General features: G+C 62.4%; 2 protein-coding genes across 11 annotated transcripts in view; both read right to left on the bottom strand.

Moving 5' to 3' along the window:
- Nucleotides 1–1,091: 1,091 nt before the first annotated feature.
- LOC121494362 (death domain-containing membrane protein NRADD-like) lies at nucleotides 1,092–4,432 on the bottom strand. 3 transcript variants are annotated; one of them, XM_041760697.1, is made up of 5 exons: nucleotides 4,175–4,432; nucleotides 2,885–3,040; nucleotides 2,063–2,246; nucleotides 1,819–1,961; nucleotides 1,092–1,721 (listed from the first exon to the last, which is right to left on the bottom strand). In XM_041760697.1, the coding sequence occupies exons 2-5, from the start codon at nucleotides 2,988–2,990 to the stop codon at nucleotides 1,402–1,404; spliced, it is 753 nt and encodes a 250-aa protein (XP_041616631.1). In that variant the 5' UTR covers nucleotides 2,991–3,040; nucleotides 4,175–4,432; the 3' UTR covers nucleotides 1,092–1,401. The 3 variants fall into 3 exon arrangements, with proteins under 3 accessions (XP_041616631.1, XP_041616632.1, XP_041616633.1); XM_041760698.1 differs by lacking the exon at nucleotides 4,175–4,432 and adding an exon at nucleotides 3,182–4,165; XM_041760699.1 differs by lacking the exon at nucleotides 4,175–4,432 and adding an exon at nucleotides 3,912–4,165.
- A 149-nt stretch (nucleotides 4,433–4,581) lies between these two features.
- The window catches only part of NBEAL2 (neurobeachin like 2), a 29,407-nt gene continuing 11,834 nt past the window's right edge, over nucleotides 4,582–22,154 (bottom strand). For 2 of the 8 annotated variants that reach the window (XM_041760688.1, XM_041760690.1), the window contains exons 10-54: nucleotides 21,725–21,805; nucleotides 20,259–20,342; nucleotides 19,777–19,875; nucleotides 18,867–19,468; nucleotides 18,648–18,780; nucleotides 18,446–18,565; nucleotides 17,894–18,215; nucleotides 17,615–17,697; nucleotides 17,407–17,499; nucleotides 17,023–17,197; nucleotides 16,760–16,896; nucleotides 16,240–16,399; nucleotides 15,909–16,011; nucleotides 15,591–15,744; nucleotides 15,336–15,494; nucleotides 15,001–15,160; nucleotides 14,740–14,825; nucleotides 14,067–14,567; nucleotides 13,239–13,417; nucleotides 12,984–13,143; nucleotides 12,617–12,754; nucleotides 12,166–12,525; nucleotides 11,929–12,078; nucleotides 11,656–11,813; nucleotides 11,404–11,528; nucleotides 11,178–11,313; nucleotides 10,302–10,462; nucleotides 9,890–10,206; nucleotides 9,684–9,779; nucleotides 9,203–9,327; nucleotides 8,977–9,117; nucleotides 8,697–8,827; nucleotides 8,474–8,583; nucleotides 8,248–8,365; nucleotides 8,045–8,142; nucleotides 7,851–7,967; nucleotides 7,165–7,254; nucleotides 6,971–7,080; nucleotides 6,615–6,787; nucleotides 6,426–6,520; nucleotides 6,070–6,186; nucleotides 5,811–5,969; nucleotides 5,586–5,734; nucleotides 5,137–5,272; nucleotides 4,582–5,040 (exon numbers count right to left, since the gene is read on the bottom strand). In XM_041760688.1, the coding sequence (XP_041616622.1) occupies nucleotides 4,939–5,040; nucleotides 5,137–5,272; nucleotides 5,586–5,734; nucleotides 5,811–5,969; nucleotides 6,070–6,186; nucleotides 6,426–6,520; nucleotides 6,615–6,787; nucleotides 6,971–7,080; nucleotides 7,165–7,254; nucleotides 7,851–7,967; nucleotides 8,045–8,142; nucleotides 8,248–8,365; nucleotides 8,474–8,583; nucleotides 8,697–8,827; nucleotides 8,977–9,117; nucleotides 9,203–9,327; nucleotides 9,684–9,779; nucleotides 9,890–10,206; nucleotides 10,302–10,462; nucleotides 11,178–11,313; nucleotides 11,404–11,528; nucleotides 11,656–11,813; nucleotides 11,929–12,078; nucleotides 12,166–12,525; nucleotides 12,617–12,754; nucleotides 12,984–13,143; nucleotides 13,239–13,417; nucleotides 14,067–14,567; nucleotides 14,740–14,825; nucleotides 15,001–15,160; nucleotides 15,336–15,494; nucleotides 15,591–15,744; nucleotides 15,909–16,011; nucleotides 16,240–16,399; nucleotides 16,760–16,896; nucleotides 17,023–17,197; nucleotides 17,407–17,499; nucleotides 17,615–17,697; nucleotides 17,894–18,215; nucleotides 18,446–18,565; nucleotides 18,648–18,780; nucleotides 18,867–19,468; nucleotides 19,777–19,875; nucleotides 20,259–20,342; nucleotides 21,725–21,805 (7,203 nt within the window). In that variant the 3' untranslated portion in view covers nucleotides 4,582–4,938. Of the gene's footprint in view, nucleotides 5,041–5,136; nucleotides 5,273–5,585; nucleotides 5,735–5,810; nucleotides 5,970–6,069; nucleotides 6,187–6,425; nucleotides 6,521–6,614; nucleotides 6,788–6,955; nucleotides 7,081–7,164; nucleotides 7,255–7,850; nucleotides 7,968–8,044; nucleotides 8,143–8,247; nucleotides 8,366–8,443; nucleotides 8,584–8,696; nucleotides 8,828–8,976; nucleotides 9,118–9,202; nucleotides 9,328–9,683; nucleotides 9,780–9,889; nucleotides 10,207–10,301; nucleotides 10,463–11,177; nucleotides 11,314–11,403; nucleotides 11,529–11,655; nucleotides 11,814–11,928; nucleotides 12,079–12,165; nucleotides 12,526–12,616; nucleotides 12,755–12,983; nucleotides 13,144–13,238; nucleotides 13,418–14,066; nucleotides 14,568–14,739; nucleotides 14,826–15,000; nucleotides 15,161–15,335; nucleotides 15,495–15,590; nucleotides 15,745–15,908; nucleotides 16,012–16,239; nucleotides 16,400–16,759; nucleotides 16,897–17,022; nucleotides 17,198–17,406; nucleotides 17,500–17,614; nucleotides 17,698–17,893; nucleotides 18,216–18,445; nucleotides 18,566–18,647; nucleotides 18,781–18,866; nucleotides 19,469–19,776; nucleotides 19,876–20,258; nucleotides 20,343–21,724; nucleotides 21,806–22,154 lie in introns of those variants that run through there. The other 6 variants (XM_041760692.1, XM_041760693.1, XM_041760689.1 and 3 more) reach the window with 5 other exon arrangements.

The raw sequence follows: 22,154 nt of genomic DNA, 5'->3' as shown, positions 1-22,154 counted from the left end.
GGACAAGATTTCCAGGGTTAAGCAGTCCTGGCAAAACAGTTTCTGGGGAGCAGCAGTCTGACATCTGGCACTCACTGAGCAGCTAATCTCAGTCACATCTGTTGGCGGAGGACAGGGTCTACCTGAAGCCTCCCTGGGCCAGCACTGGATCCCACAACTCCTGAGTTTGGGTGGCTATGTTGCTGAAGTGCTCTGCCTGTCGTGGATGCCTGGATGGTGGCCACTGTTCCTTCCTGGACAGGGGCCTGTCCACTGTAGCAACCCCTTCCAAAGGAGGTAACCAGCCTGCCTGCTTCTCCCTTCAGGGCGGACAGATGCGTGGGGTACGGGTAGTTTGGCTACAGCTGCTCTGCCCTCAGCTGCCCCTCAGGTGGGTGGGATGGCCCACTTGCCCTTGGCTTGTGTGGAAATCACATAAGCAGCTGTGGAAGCATGTTTGGAACTCCTTCCTGAGTCTGGAACGTGAGTCTTGTAAGGACAGTCTTTCTTCCTTTTTTTTTTTTTTTTTTAAATTTTTATTTATTTATGATAGTCACAGAGAGAGAGAGAGGGGCAGAGACACAGGCAGAGGAAGAAGCAGGCTCCATGCACCGGGAGCCTGATGTGGGATTCGATCCCGGATCGCGCCCTGGGCCAAAGGCAGGCGCCAAACCGCTGCGCCACCCAGGGATCCCCTTTCTTCCTTTTTTTAATCTAGAGTCCCAAGGCCCTTGGAAGCTAACTCCCCGGGGTGTCTGCCTCCAGCCTCCCCTTGACATTGGTCACAGCAGAAGTCACAAAAATGATCTCAATCCCAGGGCCCCAAAGTGCCTGAAAGTGTAATGGGTGGGGGACCTACTGAATGTGCCATTCTATTTATCGTTCTCCAGCTAAGGAAGCTATGAGTGCAGAAAGGTAAAATAGCTCCCTAACATGCACAGCCAGTGACCCGCAGATGCAGGGTGTGAGCTCCAGCCTGCACCGTCTTCTACAGGAGTATCTGCTTCCAGCTCCCGTGCTCCTCCCGCATCCCAGAGACCCTCCTTTTTCTGGGCCTCTGCCTCATGGCCACCCAACTGTCCCACAGGCCCAAGGAGTCAGAGGCAGCACAGTAGTCCAAAGTTGCCTTTAATATGAGATACAAAAGTAGAAAAACCAGTTGACGCTAGATAAGGGAGGTGTAGTGGGGAGGGGGAAGGCAGGACCACGTCTCACTGCTAAGTCCCTCCCCATGTCCTGGTGGCTGTCCTGGAGGAAGGTAGGGCAAGGGGAGGTGAGCGGTGGCTGGACCTTCTGTGTTCCCTCCAAACAGAGCAGGCTGAGGCCACCAGTGCCAGGAAGCTCATGAAAGGGAAAGCACATGTGGCTGTGGGGGGAGCACCAGAGCAGGTTCCCTGAGAGGCCTGGCCGTGGTGGCGTCACTCACACCACAGAGCAGCCCTCAGCCGGGGGACCCAGGACCTGGAGCACATCTTCACGGCCCATGGCAGCCAGGGTGTCCTCTAGCACCCTCAGGGTGGCACCACTGCCTTCTTTGACAGCCCAGTCCCTGAGCAGGGTGTGGGCTGGCAGCTGGCCCCGGGCTATGACCTCCACAGCATCAGCCGGGTAGCCCAGGCGGCCTGCTAGGCCCTGCCAGCCCTTGTCAGCTTCGCCCGATGCTTCCAGGAGCCGCTCCACTTCCTCTTGCTGCGGCCGAGGGAGGTGAAGGTAAAGCCGGCAGCCAAATTCAGGATGTGACCCTGGGGTGGGAGACGTGGGGGACGCGAGAGGGTCAGGTGGGCTGGGTGGTATGGCTGAGCTGGGTCTCAAAGTCTGTAGATGGGGAAAGAGGCTCACCCTGGCTGGGGGCACAGGGCTCCCGACCGCTAGGATTGTCCAGGAAGACAATGCTGTCCCCATGCCTCTGGTCCCTGTTGAGGTCCCCCAGCTCTGCAGTCCGAGCTTTGGCCAGCTGCTGTCTTTGTTTATGTGAGCGCCAGCTGTGGGGAGCAGGGGGGACCCGCCAACCTGTTCCAGCCTTCACTGAGACACAGTGCAGATGGGGAGGGGTGTGCTATGGGGCAGTGCCCAGAGTACCTACCACTTGAAGGCCACGTAGGCGAGCAGGCCGAGGACCACGGTGGCCAGGAGGGCACAGTAGACGGGGATAATGTTGCCTGAGGCCCCTGGAGGCTCAGGGGGGAATGGAGAGGAGGTATTGGGAGCCAGAGCTCCCCCTACCCACACCCCTTCCCCATCCCTGTCCTGCATCCTCCGTGTCTTATCTGTAGAAGAAAGGACAAAGAGGATCAAGAGCAAGGAATCAAGGCCAGGTCCCTGAGTAGCCTCACTTAGGCTTTGCTGCCAAAAATGTTTGAAACAACAGTCCCTACTTCGTGGAATCAAACACTCACACCACGGCATCCAGATTGGCTCATTATCCCAGGCTCATCTCCCACAGCCTCCTCTCTGCTCACCAGTCTTGGACACCTAGCCCTTCCCTAGGGACCCTCCTCCTGGGTTTTCAGACATCTGCACTTGCTGTTCTAACTTCTCCAACTGGCAGGTATCCCCTATTCTGGGAAGCCCTCCTTGATCTCTCCCATTTCTGGCTCCTGCTGTACCTTCTCTATTGGAGCATTAAACCATGCATCCTGTCTCTCTCAGCAATCTGGACTAGAAGAGCAAACTGATACATACTGGTCCCCACGGGGGCCTCTGCACATGAGGCCTTTTAAATTTTTGCAAAATAAAGTTGAGCTAGGAGGCAAGTAAATGCTGCTGTTCACTTCTGCTGGGAGGCCAGGAAATTACAATCCCGTGCAGGCAGGGCATAGGGTCCAAGGACTCCAGAGTTTGTGACTGGACCTGTGTCATCTCCCCACCCACCCAGTTCCCAAAATGTGGATCAGAAGGTACTTACCCACGTGGACCGTGCCTTCTTTGTGGCTGGAGTTGTGAAGCATGGCTCTGCTGGCTAGCAGTGCTCCCAGGGACTGCATCTCCTGGAGAAGGGGTTGGAGTGTCATGGCAACACTCAGGCAAGGGGGCTGGGAGACTTCTCTGAGTCCAAAAGTGGCTGTGTGTAGCAAGATGGGGGAAATCCTTCAGGCCAGGTGTTGGGAGTCTGTGTCTTCCCCACCCTCTGCTCCTGGCTCACTCCATCCTGATTCACTCCAGGGCTGGTTATTACCACCCCCCCACCTCCCCATTCACCAACCTGACAGTTTCCTCCTGTGTCAGACGGGGTGGGGTGGACAGAGCCAGCCCCCACAAGCCAAAGCTGGAGGAGCCAGGGTGCAGGAGGAGAGCAGGTTGGAAACCTCAGCAAATCCCTGGTCTGAGTCCAGGGGTGGCATGGGAGGACCAGAGACTCCCATCCCCACCGCCGTCAGAGCCAGGCTGGAGACTTGCCAGTGGGGGCCTCCCCCAGACTTGTCAGCATAAGCTGAGGAACCCAACACCCTAAGCTCCAAAGGCACGGCTCCCCCAAGTGACTGGCCCCACTCCTGCTTCCAGGGCCTGTGTCCAGCCCTCACCTCCTGCTCAGAAACTGCTCAGGAAGGTTCCTTGGTGGGTTCAGCCAGAGCAGAGAGCATAGGGCCCCAGAGGCCCCCTGGTTCTTTTCTCATCTGGGAACTCAGCCTGGAGGCCAGAAACCTCAAGGACAGAACTACTCAGTCCCAGGACCCGTCTGGACCTACAGGCCTGATCCTGCGGGGACTGGCTCCCTAAAGCCGAGTTAAGAGAAACCACATCTGGACTAGAATGGCTCCCGCCAGGAAAAGGCCCGGAGAAGAAACCTGGGGGCAGGCCCTCCGCTCCCAGCTGCCACCACCACATCCGGTCTGGTCTCCAAACTCACTTCCCTGCCCAGTCAGCAAGTGGGTCGGGGTCAGAGGCGGTGGTGGCCCTTCCAGGAGTGAGGCTTGTGCGTCTGTGTCACTTACCACACACGGGGCCCTTCCCGGGCCGGGCCGGCTGGCAGGCGGGTGGGCCTGCGAGCAGCGCCCTAGCCCCGCCAGGCCTGCAGACGTCGGCCCGACCAGCCACCGGGCGGAGCTGCGGGGCGGGTGCCCCTACCCCCTACACACGCGCGCACACACACGCACACGCACACGCACGCTCGCGGGCCTCGACGCGGGGTCCAGAGAAGCGGCCCTGGGCTCTCTCGGTCCGGGGAGCCCCGGGGCGCGTTCCCAGCCCCTCCTACCCTGCTGGGGCTCCCAGGATCCGCTCGGCCGGCGGGACTCGGGCCCCTGCGCCCCCAGGCTGCGATGGGCCGGCCGGGAAGGCGCGGCGCAGGACCGGGCGGGGAGGCGGCCCGAGCGCCCACGGAGGCGCCGCCTAGGCCGGAGCGCGGGGGCGCGGGGCGCGCGGGGGCGCGGGGGGCGCGGTCGCCCGGGGCCCCGCCCCCGCCTCCGCCTCGCCCCGCCCCGCCCCGCGCAGGAACGCGCACACGTGCGGAGGCGCAGCCGGGCGCGGCGGGGCTGCGGGCACGGAGGCGCCGCGGACGGGACGCGTGGTCCTGGGGGGCTCCCGGGCCGGGGTACGGGGCCCAGGACGGCGGCCTGGGCAGGCGGAGGCGCCGCGCGCACGCATACTCGGAGGCGAAGCAGCTACAAAACTAGGCCAGGTTTATTGCCGAGAGCGGGGGAGCGGGGGGCCGCCTTTAGAGATTAAGGCCACGGCCCGGCCCCCGGGCTCCGCCGGGACGCGGGGTTTGGGAGCCTGGGCTCCCGCCCCGCACTGTGCAAAAAGTGCTGTGCGGCCGCTCCGGCCGGGGCCGGACTCCGGGCGGCCCCTCTGCCGGCGAGGGGCGGGACTTCCGGGAGCGAGCCGCCCGCCAATCCCTGAGCTGGGCGGGGGTGGGGTCCCGCCCACCCCCGGAGCCGGGCCGCGCGGCCGCCGCGCGGGCGGCGCCCCCGACTCCCGCCGGCTCCCGGGGCGGGGCCTGCGCAGCGGGCGGGGCAGCTGTCAGCGCGCCTCTCCCGGGTTGTACTCCGTCTCCCCCGAGGACACCTGCGAGATGCGCCTGGAGGACCGCCACAGCTTCCGCGCGAACTGGCTGCTGCGCGCCTGGGGGAGCGGAGGAGGGAGGAGTAGGACTGCGGGGGGCGGGGCCGGGGCCGGGGCCAGGACCGCCCGCCCGCCCCGCCCCGCGCTCAGCCTCACCTCCGAGGGCTGCCCCGCGCCCACGACGATCAGCTTGCCGTCCTCCAGGCCCACGAGCACGTGGCTGCGCTCCTTGGTCACAGCCACGCTGCGGATGGGCACCTTCATGGGAAGGGGGGGCGCCGCCGGGAGCAGTCTGCAGGGAGGGAGGGAGAGACCCGAGCTGTCAACTGCAGGGCAGCTTTGTGTCTTCATCCTCTGTCCGCTCAACGCTCCACGGACGGATCTCCCACAGGTGTGTGGCTAAGGGGGGCCCGGGGCGAGACCAACCCACTGGGGGGCAGGAGACAGGCCCTGAAGAATGTGCCATGGACGTGTTTGGGGATTATGAGTAGGTCCCCCATGGGAGGGGGGTCGGTAGACGGGTCTAAGTGGGGAGTACCTTTTGTTATCCTCCGCCAATGCCCATCACCTTGAAGGTCCATGAACTCATAAATAGTGTCACTCACTTGTTCAGGTGGAGGATGTGCAGGGCACACTGGGCTGTGCCCAGCAGAACAAAGTCCTCTGTCACCGCCAGGGCTGTGGGCTGCTCTACCAGGGGCAGTGAAGCCCGTAACTTCCCATTCACGGAGTACAGGTGCAAGGAGTACGTGACCTGGAAGAAGCAAGAGGGGTCAGCAGGGACAGAATCCCAACTACCCCTTTCTCGGCTGAGCACCCTTCTTCCGTACCTGAGCCCCCACACGCTCCCGCGCCGAGCTCTGTACCACAATATGGCCCTCAGACCCCAGCGCCAGATGGAACACGGGTCCGGGTAATGTGGCCCCCGGGGGCCGTAGTGCTGCCACAAATTGGCCACGGCGTACAGTGTGGAGGATCACAGTTCCATCCTGTAAGAAGGCAGCTTAGGGTACTGGGCAGGGGTCTTCAATCTCCAGGGACACTGTCTGGCAAACTGGGCCTCCCCTGGGCACAGACACGCACACACACCTCAGATCCCGATACAGCCATGTCGAGTTCAGTGTTGATGGCCACACAGCTTACTGCAGCCTCATGCCCATAGAGGACCTGCACGGGCTTTGACGCCAGTCCCACAGAGAGGCCACCCTGTGGGGAGCCAGGGTTGGCTTAGGACTGGGGACATCTCACTACCCTGGCCCCCGAGTGAAGAGGCTAAGGCTCAAGAAAGTGATGGTCTTATCCAAAGCCAGAGAACTGGAGGGTCATGGAGACCCGGGCTTGCTCACGGTGGCAAGAGAAGGGCAGGACTGACAGTCAGCTGAGGGGCAGATGGGCTGCAGGTCTGGACTGTGGGGGCCCCACGGGGCTGCCCATCCAGCACACACCTCCTGCAGGAGCCGCCACACCATACACGTGGTGTCCCGGGAGCCTGAGATGAGGTAGATGCCACAGGTGTCCAGTGCAAGGCAGGTCACCACGTCTGCACGGGGAGGGTACAAACGGAACAGAGGAGTCACACTCTCCCTGGCCAGCTACCCCTGCCTGCACCACCCCAGCTCCAAGGCCATGCATACCAAGGTGACGGTTGAGTTGCTTCAACAGCTTGCCCCGGGGCAGTGCAGTCACTCGCAGGCTGCCATCCCAGTGGCCGCCACTGAACAGCAGCTTTGCGTCGGGGGCCACTGCCAGGGCTTGCCCACTCACGCCACTGTCCGGCACCCACGGGCCACTCAGCAGTCGTTGCATCCTGTCCCGATGAGGGGGATGACAGGTGGGGTGAGGCCAGGCCAACACAGAAGACCCAGGCCCTCAGAGACCTTGGCCAGACCCTTCAGCCAGCCCCCACCTTGACTAGGTGTGTGTGTGGGGGGGAACAGCTCAGGATACAAGGTATTTAGAGCCCACCCCTGCCCACCTCCCTCTCTCCTACTTGGGGTTGCCTATGGTGGGGTCTTTGTTGAAGCTGAAGTAGTTGTTTATGTTACGGTCATAGGGCAACCAGTTGTGGATGCCCAGCAGCCCACTGGCACTCACAGTCACCTGTGGGCAAGAGGGGACAGAAGTGGGTGTGAGGCAGAGTCAGAGAGGGGCGGAGCTGGGGTGGGCGCTGCCCCGAACACTTACCAACAGATCTGAGGAGCCCTGGATGGTGAAAGAGTGGGACTGCCGGTGGGGGACCACGGCCAGCACCAGGGGCACGCCATCACTGATGACCTGCAGAGGAGAGTACGGGGCCGGCTGTGCCCGAGTGGTCGGCCAGGAACCCCACACCCCTACCCACAACCGGGGCACCATTCTTTCTTCTCCTCTCAGCCCCCAGTGCTGGCAGACTAGGTGTCAGAGGGCAGAGGTCCCTCTGCCAAACAGGAGGGCATCTCAGAAAGTGAGGGAGTGAGAAGCTGGGATGGACAAGGCAGGTCTCAGAGTCTCACGCTTTGGCTCAACTTGGTCTTCCCATCCTCTTACTTTATGTCCCCCATTTGCTGGAAGGAGGGGAAGAGAAGCTAAAAATGTCAGGCCCAGGGGCCTTCTCATGTGAACAGAAACATGAGGAACATCACCCAAGGCCAGACTGCCTGCCTTCTGGTCTCCCTAAGGCTTCCAGAGGCGGTCAGGGGAGTCGACAACGCGTCCTGGCCTCTTCAAAGAAGGAACCCTACTCCTGCTCCCATATTCCTTTCCCTTTACCTCTTTTCAAAGACATCTAACATCAGTGACCTTGATTTAGGTTTTCCATATGCCCTAAGAGGTTGGTAGGACTCGAGCTGAACCCATCTCAGAGTAGGAAATGAAGCCCTGCCTCCCCTCACCTCTGCAAAGAAGGCCTTGAGCTGGTCCAGGTGTTGGAAGATGCTAGGCGAGTTAGTGTCCAGACGTGCAAGGCGTTGGGCTGCTTCCTCGGCTGACAACCGAGCTGGATGTGGCTCCTGTGGACAAGTGGCCGGTCAGCACCATGGTATGGGCATCCCTGACCGTGATCCCCCAAGCCCCAAGGTGGCCTTGCCTTTAGCAGCTGACAGGGAGTCTGCCCAAAATTACTGATGATGCCCTCCAGAGCCTTCCGTTCTCGCTCATCCACCACGTGGTCCAGGTCCACGGCCCCTGGGCAGGCAAACAGGGCAGTCAGGACTCCCTCTGCACCCTCCGCTCCCAGCCCCCCCCTCCCGCTGCACCCCGGCCCCCGAGTGAGTCCAGGCCACTGCCCACCCTCATAGGTGCAGTAATAGAAGACGTTGAGGGCTTCTTCCGCGGCTGGGCCCCGCTGCTTATAGCCAAAGATGAGGTCAATCCACTCATGCAGGTGGGCAGACACATACTCTGACTCCTAGGGGTGGGGAGGGGCCAGTCAGTCCAGAGACAGCTGACCCCCCCACCCCACCCCTGCCCCTCAAGCCTGGGGCACCTGTCCGCCTGTCTGTGCTCATCTCCTCACCAGAGCCTGGCGGTGCTGCTGGATGAAGTCCTCAGGAGAGCTGGCCCACGGAGGCAGCACCACGTCGCCCACCTTCTCGTTGGTCAGCTGGAGGCAGCCCAGGTCGAAGCCTGGCACAGAGGACTGGGTCAGCTGTCTCCCTGTGCCATCTTCACGTGCTCCCTGGCCACCCCCAGCCTGTGCGCTCTGTCCCCAGGCCTCCCAGCCCCATGCCAGCCCTCACCGTTCTGGTTTTCCAGGAAGTCGGGGAAGTAGAAGAACTCTGGGATGAGCTCCTTCACATCAGCAGGGCTCTCCAGGCGGGCCTGCCAGGCTGCTGCCACTGAGTGGAACTGCCGGTCGGAGCAGTCAAAGCTGCAGGAGGGGCACAGGCCAAAGTGAGGTGGGGAGAATGAAGTCAAGGAAGGAGAGCTGTAGCTGGGGGAAAGAAGGGAACCTCCCCCCATCATCTGCAGCAGCCCACCCCCACCCTTGCCATCTGCCAGCCCCGCCCTGGGCCGCACCGGCCACTCTGCAGCTGGACATGCAGGGAGGTGAAAGGTTCCACGCGGATGAGGTAGTGCATCACGCCTGCGGCGTTGGAATAGTGGGTGCCATAGTGGAACTTGTCGATGGTGCCCGCTGGGTCCTCGAAGCTCTCGTACCTGGAGCCACAGTTAGAGGGGAGTCAGCAGGAGCCCTGCCCTCACCCATCCCGACCCTCAAGCCCGACCTTGCCCACATGCTCACTTCTCCCTCACGAGTTGGGCATGCTTGGGATTCACCACACCGATGGGCTTGGACAGGTCGCGGAAGACGGCCGGGTTGCTGAGGTCCAAAGTTGGGGACACGTAGTCCTGCAGGACCCAGGGGAACTGGCCACCCACCCGTGAAGGAGCTGCATGAGGGTCCTGATGGCCTACCTGCCCAGCCTGCCCTGCCCTCACCCTCAGGAAGATGGGCAGAGCCGAGGGCAAGGGGGGGGTAGGGGGGCAAGGTGCACCACTTGGAGGGACCCAGGGAAGCAGGCCAGAACAAGATTCCCTTCAGGGAGAACAGAGGCCAGCGGGGTATGTTGGGTGCGGGGAGAGGCGGGAGCAGAGGCCAGATGTCAGGCAGCACCCGCCCAGGGCCAGGCTCAGGGCTTGGCCCACCATCAGCGCCTACACTGGAGTGAAGCAGGGTTGGCAGACCAGAGGGGCAGGGGTGGAGATAAGGAGTGGCTCCTCACCACAGGGTACTGAGACAGGTCATTGTAGGTCCGCCCCGCAATGGTGTTGAGTTGCATCAAGTACTCGAAGTTGGAAATCTCACGCTGTACCCATTTCTGGGGGGCAGGGGCAGGCAAGAGGTGAGTCAGCTGGACTGTCCAGCACTCCTCCCAACCACAGGACCCTGGCCTTGCCCCCCTGCCTCCTCACACTCGAGGTCTCTCACCTGGGTGAGGCCGGAGGCACGCAGCATCTCCTGGGGGGAGCGGCTGCTTAGGTAGCCTTGGGCCGGGGGTCGTAGGCGCAGGAGCAACGAATACATCTGGTTCCGTACCTGGGTGTGGGGTGGGATGGGGTAGGGTTGGGGCCTGGGTGCCTGGCAAGGAGACGAGGCTGCGGCCCCGCCCACCTTGCACGGGAAGTTGAGGAAGTAGTTGGCTTGATCAATGAAGAAGAGCTCGAGTGCTGAGCGGCGCAGGTTGAAGCGGCGCAGGTGGACCTCTCGCAGCTGCGTGAGTGGGCGCCGGAAGTCGTGGCCGATGCCTGTGCAGATGGACATGGGTGCAGCACTCACTCACCCTGGCCCCACCAGGCCCCAGCCATCCCCTGCTGTCCTAACCAGCTCTAGTAGGACGCACCCTCCTCCGTTTCCACGCGCTCGGCGCTGCCATCATAGAAGTACACGTGCTGTGTGGTGATCTCCAGCAGCCCTGGGATCACAGCCACCACCGTGACCAGCTGACACTCGGCTGAAAGCACCAGCTTCTCATGTTGCTCGTCCAGTTCCACTGCCTGCATCCTGGGGGCCACACCCACTTCAGGCTCAAGGCTCTCGGACCCCCTTCCGGATAAGCCCGAGACCACACTCCAAGTGCCACCAGGTCATGGGGGTACATTCTCTCATGCTTCGCAGAAGAGAGGAACTGTCCAGGGTCCCAGTCCCCACTGACCCCAGTCCCCACCCCAAAACTGGGCCTCTGAATATCTTGCCAGGACACCAGCTCCTAACCCTGGCATCCCTCATTCAGCCCCTGCCCACTCCCTTGGGGCCCTGTGTTGATCTGGTTTGTGTTTCTCAGTCCTGGCCTGGGGTGCCTAGTGATCAAAGAGCCACTGCCACTTCTGCTAGACAGCTCTCCTCACCCCCACCCCCCACATCCCACCTGATTTTGGACAGTCCCTTCATGGTGTTTTTTTTTGTTTTGTTTTAAAGATTTTATTTATTTATTCATGAGAGACACAGAGAGGTAGAGATATAGGCAGAGGGAGAAGCAGGCTCCCTATGGGGAGCCCGATGCGGGACTCATTCCCAGGACTCCGGGATTACCACCTGAACTGGAGGCAGATGCTCAACCACTGAGCCACCCAGGGCTCCCCCCTTCAGGGTGTTTACCCCTGTCCCAGGAAAGGAAGCGACTCGGGAGTCAATCCCACAGTTGGCACGTGTCCGCTGGAGTAGGCCCCCTGCTCCCCGCTCCCCACTCTCCTGGTTGCACTCTCCCAGCCCCACTCACGCTTTCTCCAGCGCAGCCAGCTCTTCCTCGCTCAGCTGGTCTTCCTGCAGCTCCTCGGGTAGAGTGCTGACTTTGGCCTCCTTGGTCACCGCTAGAGGCAGCGAGGCCTCCTCTGTAGGTGTCAGGGGGCCCTCACCTGCAGTGCGCCCAAGGGTGCTCAGTCAGAGCTGGGCAGGGCAGGGCTGACGAGGTTGGGCAAGATCCAGCTCAGGGCACCCTTTCTCACCCAGGTTGTCCCGCAGAGCGCTGGCTTCCAGGTGCGGGTTGAAGTGGTGGTTGGGCACTAGCTTCAGACGCATGCGTGAGTAAGTCTCGGCGCTGGACAGCTTCCAGCGCGGAACAGGTGGGTCCCTGCAGGTGCGTCCAGGAGGGTGGTCACGGGTGGGCAGGGCAGTCTGTGAAGTCCCCATCCCTCCCGGGCATCACCCCAGGCGCAGCCCCTCCCAGGCCCCGCCCCAGGCGTCCTCGGCGCCCCCACCTCAGGGCCCAGGCCCCACAGGGGCTGGAGAGCTGCCGCCACAGCGCCCCCCAGTGCAGCAGGGCGGTGGACTGCTGAGCTGCCTGCTGCTTCACCGCCGCCCCGTAGCGCAGCCCTTCCAGGCGCACCCGCCTCTGCGCGGGTTCCAGCACCAGCTCCTGGGGGTGGCGGACAGAGGAATGGGGTCAGTCCTGCCGGCGGCTTCCCGACCCACCAGCCGTCCTCTGGGCGCAGGAGTGGGGCGGCTCCCCATCCTGGCCGCAGGCTGCCCACCTGGAAGGCCCGGCGACCCTGTGTCCGCTCCCGCTGGCGCCGCTGTCCACTACTCATGAGTGTGTCGTAGCAGGCATTCCAGAAGCCCGACATGAGGTCGTGGCTCTTTGCGTACGTGTCCATCTCGAACTGTGACATGGTAGGTTGTACCTGCAGGATTGGGCAGGGAGAGGAGATCAGCGCTTGGTGCGGGGGGCCGGTCCCCATGTCTCTTCCCGCGCCGCCACCTCCAAGCACCTGCTTGTCGATGAAGTGGCGCCATTCAGGTGTGGCACAAAAGGCCTGGAAGTCCTCAAAGAAGGTGGGGCTACCGTTGGTGGGTGGCAGGGAAGGCAGTCCCCACTGGAGCCCCAGCGGCCCATAGGCACGGTCCAGCAACGTCCGCACCAGAGGTACCAGCCACGAGCAGCGTTCAGTGGCAGCAGCAGCTGCGCTTGGGGACTCCTTGTCCTCAGTGGTCGTTTTTGAGGGGGAGGTGTTCAGCGCCCGCGCCAGGGCCGCTTCCAGCTTAGACAGCACATAGCAGGCCTCTTCCCGCCGCATGGGCACCGTGGTCTGCAGCAGTGAGTGCAGCTTCACATAGGCCTGGGCGTGCAGCTGTGGGCAGCAGGGGGTGTGAGTGGCACCCAGCCACTTTCCAGGCTCCCCACACCTGCCACTGCGGTACCCCAACCCACCTGGTGCTCACCTGTGGGTCCTCCAGCAGGATGTAGCCAAGCACTAGGCGCAGGCCAATCTGTGCCATCTCTCGGAGATCCGCTGTGCCATTGGCCAGGTGAGGCCAGGCTCCCAGGCGGTCAAGCAGGCTGCATACTCCTTCAAAGAGCTACAGCCCAACATATTCCAAGCAGCCATCATCAGAGGAAGCCAGAAGCCCATGGGGAGGGAGCAAGGTAAGGTTTAGTCTGGGGGCCAGGTGGGGTTTGCACACACAGACACCATGCTGATGCACCCAGGAATGTGCCTGTGCACTCCTCCACCTCCCACACCAGATGCCTGCGGGCTCACGTGAACACGCGGACTCGTGTGGCTCACAGGCCTCTGAGCTGCCGCACCTTCTCACTCCACAGCTCCTGGTTACCATGGCCCTCTGCGCACAGGAAGTCCTGCAGCAGGCGCAGCAGCCAAAGCGCCTGCTGGGTGAGGCTGGCCAGGACCCCAACGGGGGCCTCTTTGATGTCGGTCAGGGCCGATTCAAGCATCATCTCCAGGAGGCTGGGGAGGGGCGAGAGACTCAGGTGTCTGCCCGACTGCCTTCTTTGCCCGCAGGCTCCTCAGGGAACCCTCACTCCCCCGAGTGGCCTCCTTACCTGCGCTTGATGCAGTCCGGTGGCCGCACAAGCGTAGCAGAGGCCCCCAGCTGGGTGAGCACCGAGAACACCTGGCCGCGCTCCCGCCAGGCGGCCTCATCACTGCCTTCCACACCACGCCATGTCACCGAGAACAGCACGTTGGTGAGCAGGTTGCACAATTCCTCCTCAGAGGTTTGCTGTGGGCACAGATGCGAGGTGTGGGGTGGGTGGGGAAGGGAGGGAACTGCTGACTCTCGCGCTCTCCCTGTGGAGCACCCCTTGCCAACCACTACTGGGTGTCCCTACTAGGAGGGACAGCCCTTGGTCAACAGACAGCCTGGGGCCTAGAAAAAAGGTGTAGAGAGGCCTTAGCCACTGCCTGAATTCCAGGGAAAATCCTGAGATTTCAGTGACTCGTCAGAGGAGATGAGGTGGTTCACAAAATTACCCCACGGTTCTCACAGGCCCCATGAATTGTCCTGGAATTCTCTGGAAAATGCCTTAGTATAAGCAGAGATCCCTCCCCCAACCTGGAAACACAAGGCAGATCCCTTAGAGTGATGCTGCCGAGAGACCCTGTAAAGTCTCTGCCCTCCAGGCTCTCTTGAGGACTCTCCAGAGCCTGGCTGGTGTCCTGACCCTGGCCTGACATCATTTGTCCTATTCTAGGACCCCGTCAGGAACACAATTGCCGCTGAGAGCTAGCAGGGGCAGCACCCAGGCCAACTGGGTGAGAGCTAGAGCCGCAATGTCAGTACCCTACCCGTGGAAAGGTCATACTGCGTGCCCTGGGTCCCAGAGGGGTCTCTCAGAACCGCCCAGTGGCACAGGGAGGACTCGTCTCACCTGAGGGTTGCTGGCATTTGAGGCATCATCCCCGCTGGTGGTGGGCTCCGGGAGGCTGCCATCCTCCAGCACATTGGAGAGACTGGAGCTATGGCGGCCGTGGGCAACAGGGAAGGGCCGGGGCCCGTCCAGTGGGGACGGTGTGCCAGGCTGGCTGGCCGGAGTAAGAGTCCCACTGCCACTGCCACCACCCCCGCTGGCAGTGTTGCATGAACCCACGCTGGCCCGTTCCAGGCCCAGGTCAAAGGGTATACAAAACGGGGAGAGAGCGTGATAAAAGGTGTCAGGGTCGGGGCTGGGGGTCTCTGAGGGCAAGAAGACATCTGAAGTCTCAGGTGACTCGATGGGTGGCTTGCATAGGGCTGGCTCTGGGGAGAAGGGCAGGGGACTGGCAACTGTGGTGGCCTCCAGGACGTACAGCCGGGTCAGCACATCCTGCCAGCCAGCCTGTCGGGCCAGCAGCCGCACTATGTCTGGCTGTCCATAGATGAGGTGGAAGAGCTGCCGGGCCAGGGCACAGCAAGTCAGGGATTCATCTGGCGGTCTGCCTCCAGACCCCCCACCCCAGGGCCTTTGCAGAGAGGCCTCCAGAGAGCCTTCATCACCAGCAGGTGAAATGAAGCCTCCAGGGTCGAAGCCCCCTTTTCTGAAAGCTTTCACCTCCCAGACTCACCTGGCGACAAACGTCCAGGCGGACGCTGAGGTCAGCTTGGAGGGATAGCTGCACCACGGCCAAGAGATCAGAGAGGTTCATACAATCTGGAAGGGTGGTCAGAGAGGCCCTGAGGAGCTGAGCCCCGAAGGGGACCTTGCTCCCCCTTTGGCTCAGCCCTGGCCCCCCGTGCCGACGCCTTCTCTACATCTGCCTGCTCTGTTCCCTGGACCTATCTTACCCTTCCACCTGGCCTGCCTCCTGGCCCCCACCAGGTTGTACCTGCCCCCAGGAACAGCTTGTAGAGGCCCTGGCAGAGCTGGGGGGAGGCAGCCCCCTCTGGCAGGCAGGCAATGAGACCCTGGAGACTGTACTCTCGCAGCCGAAGCCGCTGACGGCTCCGCTCAGGTAAGCGCTCATTCTGCTGCAGTTTGCGCAGGATCTGGGGGAGGGGGAGGGAGGATCACAGGGGGTTTGTCATCATGAGGAAGGAGTTACTGGAGGAGGGAAGTCACCGCGTAGGTCTGTGGCTCCGAGAGGGACCTGTTTCACCTCCCTGGCCCTTGGGCAGGGGCCCCGGCAGATGGAATGCTAGGGTCAGCACAGGCTGGCTGTACCTTGCAGACTCGGTCGGGCAGCAGGGGCAGTGACCTCGGCTGCACTAGCAGAGCCAGCAAGACCTCCAGGTTTCCTTGCTCCAACAGGAAGATGGCCAGAGACTCCTGTGCTGGTGAGCCCTGCAGCAGTGCCAGTAGCAGGTCCAGAGCACCCACCACCTAGGGACACAGTCTCATTCTGGGCCGGCTGCTCCCCTCAGCGTGGCCACACCCCACCCCTCACCCAAGCCTCACCCTCACCACCCTCCAGCCTACCTGGCCATCATCACCTGCAGCCACCAGAAAGCTAAGCACAACCTGCATGTCATCAGTGGCAGAGCTCCGAACCAGCAACTCCCGCACCAGGCCAAGGAGTGAGGTCTGCACGGTGTGCACATCGTCAGCCGCTAGGGGGTGCTCCCGCTGTGGGCTGAGCCGGTCCCAGCAGGCACAGCCACCCAGGACCAGGAGAAGGCAGGGGAAGGGGGGGAAAGAGCAGGGAGAGTGGCAGGTGAGCTGGGGGACCGAAGCACATTCCCAAGGTCAGAGGCGGCTGTGTGGGCCCCATAGCCTGTCTGCCCCCGCCAGCCTCACCTGTAGTGGGTGCGCAGCGCATCCAGGATGAACTGAACCCCATACTTCTTCCGCAGCTTCTGTCTGTGCTCCCGGACTATGCTAGACATGTACTGGATGTGGCCTGAATGGGCATCATCAGAGGACTCAGGCTACCAGGTATCCCTCTAGGACAGGGCCATGTCCCTGCCAGATCTCCCGGGGGAGGGTTACGTTCCCCCTCAGATGCTCTAGAGCAGATACGTCTCCTCAGATTGCCTGAAGCGGGGTTATCGCTTCTCAGAAACTCTACCCTACCCCCCCCGCCCCGCCCCTCCCGGTGGCATCCCCTCCTCCGAGTCCCCACACCTACCAAGGCGCACGGCAAAGTCACTGGGGCTCCAGAGGTGGAAGTTGAAGAGCAAATGCTGGTAGAGCAGGTACAGGAGGGGCCCACTGCCCTCTGCTGCCACCTGCTCCATCAGCAGCTGGGCAGACATGAGCACGTTCATGTCCATGGCCCAGCTGGGAACCTGGAGTGGAAGGAGCAAGGGTGAGGTGGCAGGCCCGGGCCGCGTGCCACTGAGCCTCCCAGCACCCACCCTGCCCCGCACAGGCGGAGGGATGCGAGCACCCTGCCTGCTCAAAATCCGTCTGCAGCTCCCGGCTGCCTCTGAGGTACAAGCTTCCCAGACTGCTGTGCGGGTCCCCTGCCCCAGTGGGTGCTGGCACTTCCACCAGACCCTGTCGGCCGAACCCTGCCAAGCCTGGCAAGGCCCCGTTCTGACGCCACCACCTCTCCCAGGAGGCTCTCCCTGAGGACGCAGGTTCCCCTTCTCAGTGCTCTCACCCAGTCCCCTCGGTCAGACAGGGCAGCACCCAGCCCGCCCTACCTTACGCAGGAGGGCCCCAATGATGGCAGGCCCCTGGCACTGCACCAGGCTCTCCTGGTTCACAGCATGGCCCTGCAGGAAGTTCCGCAGCATCAGCAGAAAGGCAGCCACGGCATTCCTCTCCATGCGCACCTCTACTGGCCACCAGGAAGGGGACAGATGTGTGTCAAGGGCCTGCCAGTGGCAGAGACCTCAAGCACGCCAGCCTTCTTATCATGCCAGGATGCTCTCGCCACCCTAACCCAGGCACCAGGGCTTCTTACCTGAGGACTTGCCTAGTGGGAGAAGCAGGCCCTGGGTATTGTGGCCAGAGGTCAGTTCAGGCCCCACAAGGTCATGTGTCTCGGCTGGACCTGCCTCGGCCTCTTGGGGCTGTGAGGCCACTCGCTCCAGCAGGGGCAACAGGGCAGCCATGCCTCCCACACAAGTCACCACGTCCTAGGGGAAAGGCTAGCTGTATGAGGGCAGCTCCCAGCCATTTCCTGCCCCACTCCACCACAGCAGGCTTTCCCGGCTGGGAAGCTGGGTCCAGCGGAGGTGGCTTCCCCAAAGACCTCCCACGGCATGGTGTGGCTCCCCAGCCCGCCCTGCACACACATGTGCCCATGCTCAGGCTCCCCGCACTCCCTGCCCGTGCACACACACACCTTCACGTCCCAGGTCTCCACCCTGTGGCCCGTCAGGCGGCCATCCAGCCCATGGCCAGGGGACAGGTCCAGGCAGATGTTATTCCTACAGGCCTGGGGGCAGGGGGTGGGCAGGCGCCAAGGGTCAGGTGGAAGGCGAGGCGGCACATGGAGTGTGGGGGCCAAGGGCAAGGTAGCAGGGTCAAGCCTGTTGCCCCCCACCTGATACCTGAGGTGAGTAATGGAGGAGCAGCTTGGTGCTAAGCTCATGCAGCTCACTCTCGGGCTTGAAGGGTGCCACCTCATTGGGCCCTGGGGGGAGGGGTGGGCAGAGGGCTTCAGAGCTGGCTGGGCCTCTGGCCAAACCCCATCCAGAGCCTCCCTCTTCTCTTGCCTGATCAGAGGACATATACCCCCAGGGGTGCCTTCTCCCTCCTAGATCCCTGAGCACTTTATGAGCCACGACTACCCGGGGCTGGGGCAGGGCCCAGTGGGTGGGGGTGCTCACCCAAGGTGAACAGGGCCCGCAGGGCCGCTGGCGGCAGCGCTTCATGGAAGATGACTATGGTCCCTAGCTCCCCCTCCAGGGATGTGGGGCTGCCCCACCGAGTGTCCTGTGTGCCTGCAAGGGTGGAGCTGATGGTGCCCTCCTGCAGGGGGGCCACCAGTCCAGACCCCCAGCCAAGCCCTGCGGTGGCTGGGACTGACTGGGAGCGGGAAAAGGAGGGATGTGCGTGAGCCAGGGCAGCAGGGACCGGTGGCGTGGGTGGCCCCGTGGTGGTGGTCGTTGTGCGGTGCCCAGCGGAGCCGATGCAGCAGGAGGAGAAAGGCTGCGGGGCCAGGGTTGGGGAAGTGGTCAAGTCACAGCAAAGCCTGGGGTTCCACCTGCATCCAGGTCCTCACAGAAACCCTCCCCGCCCCACGGCTGCACAGACCCCAGAGGCTGAAGTGAAGGTTGAGGCCTACATGGCAGGGGCGGGGGGAACACTGGGGCTCCAGGCTTCACCCTCTCCAAGACGCCCCAGCTCCCCAAGGCCTCCCCAAACCCTGCGTGGCACACCTCACTGAGAGAGGGGCAGCGAAGGGGCGCCGTCTGGACCAGCTGGCCATCTTTGTAGACGTGGACCAGGTTTTGGCTGAAGGGCCGGCGCCCAGGCACATGGACGATGGCCACACAGTGCTAGAAGAGAAGCCGCAACATCAGGCTGCGGGCCGGCACCTGGCGTCCCCTCCACCCCGGACCGTACAGGAGAGAGGCTCACCCAGGCAGAGTCGGCAAAGGACACTTCAGGCAAGCTCATGGTCAAGTACTCCTTCCGGGTACACACGGCCACCACGAGCGTCCCGGCTGCTGTGAAGAAGGCCTCAAAGCCCGAGCCGCTGCTGGTGAAGAAGCTGCGGGCAGGGAAGGCAAAGCCAGTTACGTCTGCTGCCTGCCCACTCGCCCCGCCACGGCGCCCTGCTCCCTGGCAGCCACCCACCTGTACAGCTGCTTTCGCTGGAGTGGCCGGGAGGGGGCTGGGGCAGGTGCTGCAGCCACGGGGTGCAGACAGAGCCAGGCATGGAAGGTGAAGCCGGGTCCCGGCCATCGCTGCACGGGGGGCACCATGATACCCGCCATGCTGGGCGTCAGGTCGAAGTAGTGTAGGGCGCGCGCGGGGCCCTGGTGCCGGGCCATGCCCGATAACGCACGAATGATGGCACCAGCGTGTCTGGCATTCCCGGCCTCGGCCCCAGCCGGCCCGGCGTCCAGTCCTGCGGGGGGGCGTAGCAGGCAGCGCAGCTCCAGGGGCCGTAGAGACACGCGGCCCAGCGCTTGCAGCAATGCCAACAGCTGCTCCTGGCAGTGGGCCCCCAAGGCTGCCCCCGCGCCGAGTGTCTCCAGCAGGTGGCCCACCAGGCCTGCCTGCACGCACGTGGCTCGGCTGGCAGGGCAGCTGTCACAGAGCCACCGAAGGCGTTGTGCGAGGAAGAGCCGCAGCTCCGCCGTGGGCAGTGCTGGCAGCCACTGCATGAGCATCAGTACCGGCTGCTCGTTGAGGATTGGTGGCGGTGGACATATGCTGTGGTCGCCCTCCACAGCCTGGGGATAGAGAGAACACGACAGCTCCTGGGCAACAGGCATGGGGCAGGCCACCCTGCCAACCGTGGGACTTCCCTGTTTCGGGGCATGTGCCTTCAGCCCAGGAGAGCAACACAAGCTACCCCATGACGGGCCTCCAGCACCACCAAGCCTTAGCTTGGAGGACACAGGACACCTGTGGTCAGGTCACAGGTCATACTGTGTGATCCCCACGGCCAACAGAGCCCCTATGGCGGAGAGCTCACCTTCCATGGTAACTCGGTCCTGACCGCCCTGGGAACCCTGACCCCACACACCACTGCCCTCACCATGTTGAGTAGCTCCTGTAGCAGCCGGTGCGTGGGGGGACCGTGGCTCTGCAGAACCTCGTGCAGGTGAGGGAAGCCGATGCGCTCTTTAAACACCTCCTGTGCAGGGTTGTGTGGGGAAGAGGGGAACATGCATGTGGGCCCCAGGGCCAACCCACACCCCATGGAAACCCTGGAGGAAGGATCATCTTTCAAGGCTCCCACACCTGGCTCTGCTTCTGGGTCATGGCGCTAGAGAGGGCAAGGGGGCTGAGGATGGATGCGGGGATGAGGGTCCCCCTTGGAAGGCTACAGATCATCCCCAGTCCAGCCCTGACCTAGTATATCCAGCTGACAGCACTGAGCTGCACCCCACAGGGCAAGATGATCGCTTCCTCAGCTCCCTTGATCTAACAGCCACCAACCAGAGCAGTTCTGGGGACACGTGGTCAGATTAACCCCACCCCAACACCCCTACCATAGCCAGACTGCGGCGTCCTCACCTTGGCTGAGGAGGAGCCGCTCATGATGCAGGTCAGTACCCTGACCACATGCACTGCAATGGCATCTGTGTCCTGGTCCAATACCTTAGGATGGGGAGGGCCAGTGAGAAGAAGCAGGTACCAGGGTGTCACAGCGGGCAGCCCCCTGCTCCTGGTGTAGGGCCAGGACACGTAGCTGAGCTGGCTGGAGGCCTTGGGAGTGTGGTACCAGGCCTCCTGCTCCTTGTCTGAACTAATGTGACCCTCACTCTGACCCTATGCCAAGCAGCTTGGCAAGACCCACTTTGACAAAGAGGCCAGGGAAGAGACCAGGACCGGGAAGGGCCTCCCTGGGACAGATCAACAGGGGATTCTCTCACCATACCCCTTTGTCCCCCACTGTCTGGTAGGCTTGCAGGCCTCTGTCCCCACCCATTCCCCCCCATGCTAGACACACATGTGCAGGCAGGCAGGCAGGCAGGCAAGTGCTCCATCACCCATGATTGACAAGGGGGTGGGAAATGTGAGGATGATCAATCACAGGATGTGAGAACCAGAAGAACCTTCGAGACCTTTGGGTCCTACCCTGCCCCTTGCCCCGAGATCCAGGTGGGGACACTGAAGCCCACCTTGGCTGACATCTAGAAACATGCTGCTCACTTGCCCTACCCCACCTCTGAGGGTTGAGGGATCAGGAGGGCTTAGAGAATTTTCCAGGCTGCTAGGGTGTATTTTGGCTACATGGGGCCTGACTCCCCAAGTGACTTCATACCACCTTCTTCCGGGCCTTAATTTCATATCTGTAAAAACCAGGGGTCTCACCTGCCCTTGCCTGTTTTGTAGACAAATAGATATGTAGGCTCTCAGAAAAGATAAGTGCAATAGCCACAGAAAGGCTGCCTCATGAAGACAAAGCTGGGGGCCTCTGGAGGTTGGGGCCCAGGGGTTAAGCCAACAGGGAGAGGGTTCTCCATGCAGAGCCCCCAAATGACAGCTGGCAGTCTCTTACAGTTCCCTTGGAAGGTGAGGCAGAGAGAGCATCATAAGGGGATGAAGGACTCCCAGTGACCTACCTAAGGGAAGTACAAGGATCCATGGAAAGAAGTGGCCCCGTGTGGGGGACTTCCTTATCTGTGAGGGGCCACAGCCAAGTCCCATAGTATCTGGGCTTCAGTTCCCCTTTTGGGACTGGGGGCAGGTGGTTGAGTTTCGAAGGTTCCTTCCAGCTTGGCCAAGCCAAACCCTAGCTCCCAATACTAATACTAAGTAGGGCACAGATCACTGCTACCCGTTCCCTAGGATAAGGGTCTAGAAGGTGGACGACACAGCATGGGGGACCCAGCCCCATCACTACCAGGCCACAGCAGGCCTTACGCATGTATCAGCTCCTTCCCCCTACAGAGGCAGGAAAGGGCTCAAAGAGGGAGGCACAGGTGGTGGGTGCCCAGGGAGGCGAGTGCCTGAGCAGGTCAGCCCCAAGGTGGTACCTTCTGGACATCGGGCTCGGTCAGTAACCGGGTAGCCAGGTCACTGTCCCCCTCAGGGGGCGCCCGGGCCTGCAGGTACAGCTGTGGGGAAGGGGGAGGGCACAAGGTAGAGGAGGCAGAGGAGAGAGAGAAGAGGAGGAAGATGGGGAGAGGGATGGGGTTAGAGCAGGACCAGGGGCAGCAGCTAGGGCTCTGCCCCCGAGGGAAGGCTATGTTTGCCGTGACACCCAGGCAGAGAGCTGGGCCAGGCACCAAGGAAGGCAGGGATCTGAGAGCTGCCCATGCCCTGCTCAGAACAGAGTTGGGGGCGGGAGGCAGGTAAGTGGGCAGCAGTAGGTACTCTATCTAAAACAGCCGAGCCCTCCTCCTGCCCCTGGACTTGGGGCTGGGGAAAGAGGGACGAAGGGCCAGGGCAGCTCCTGTCCTTCCA

This window comes from Vulpes lagopus, chromosome 7 (genome assembly GCF_018345385.1).
Source record: "Vulpes lagopus strain Blue_001 chromosome 7, ASM1834538v1, whole genome shotgun sequence".
NCBI lineage: Eukaryota > Metazoa > Chordata > Mammalia > Carnivora > Canidae > Vulpes > Vulpes lagopus.
This window is presented reverse-complemented; position numbering and strand designations above follow the sequence as displayed.

Excerpts from the sequence above, each read along its gene's own strand:
- LOC121494362 (XM_041760697.1), bottom strand. The coding sequence starts at position 2,990 with ATGACACTCCAACCCCTTCTCCAGGAGATGCAGTCCCTGGGAGCACTG. Across the intron at positions 2,247-2,884 it reads AGAAGGCACGGTCCACGTGG|ATAAGACACGGAGGATGCAG; the intron begins GTAAGTACCTTC and ends TTTCTTCTACAG. Across the intron at positions 1,722-1,818 it reads GCCCTGTGCCCCCAGCCAGG|GGTCACATCCTGAATTTGGC; the intron begins GTGAGCCTCTTT and ends CTCCCACCCCAG.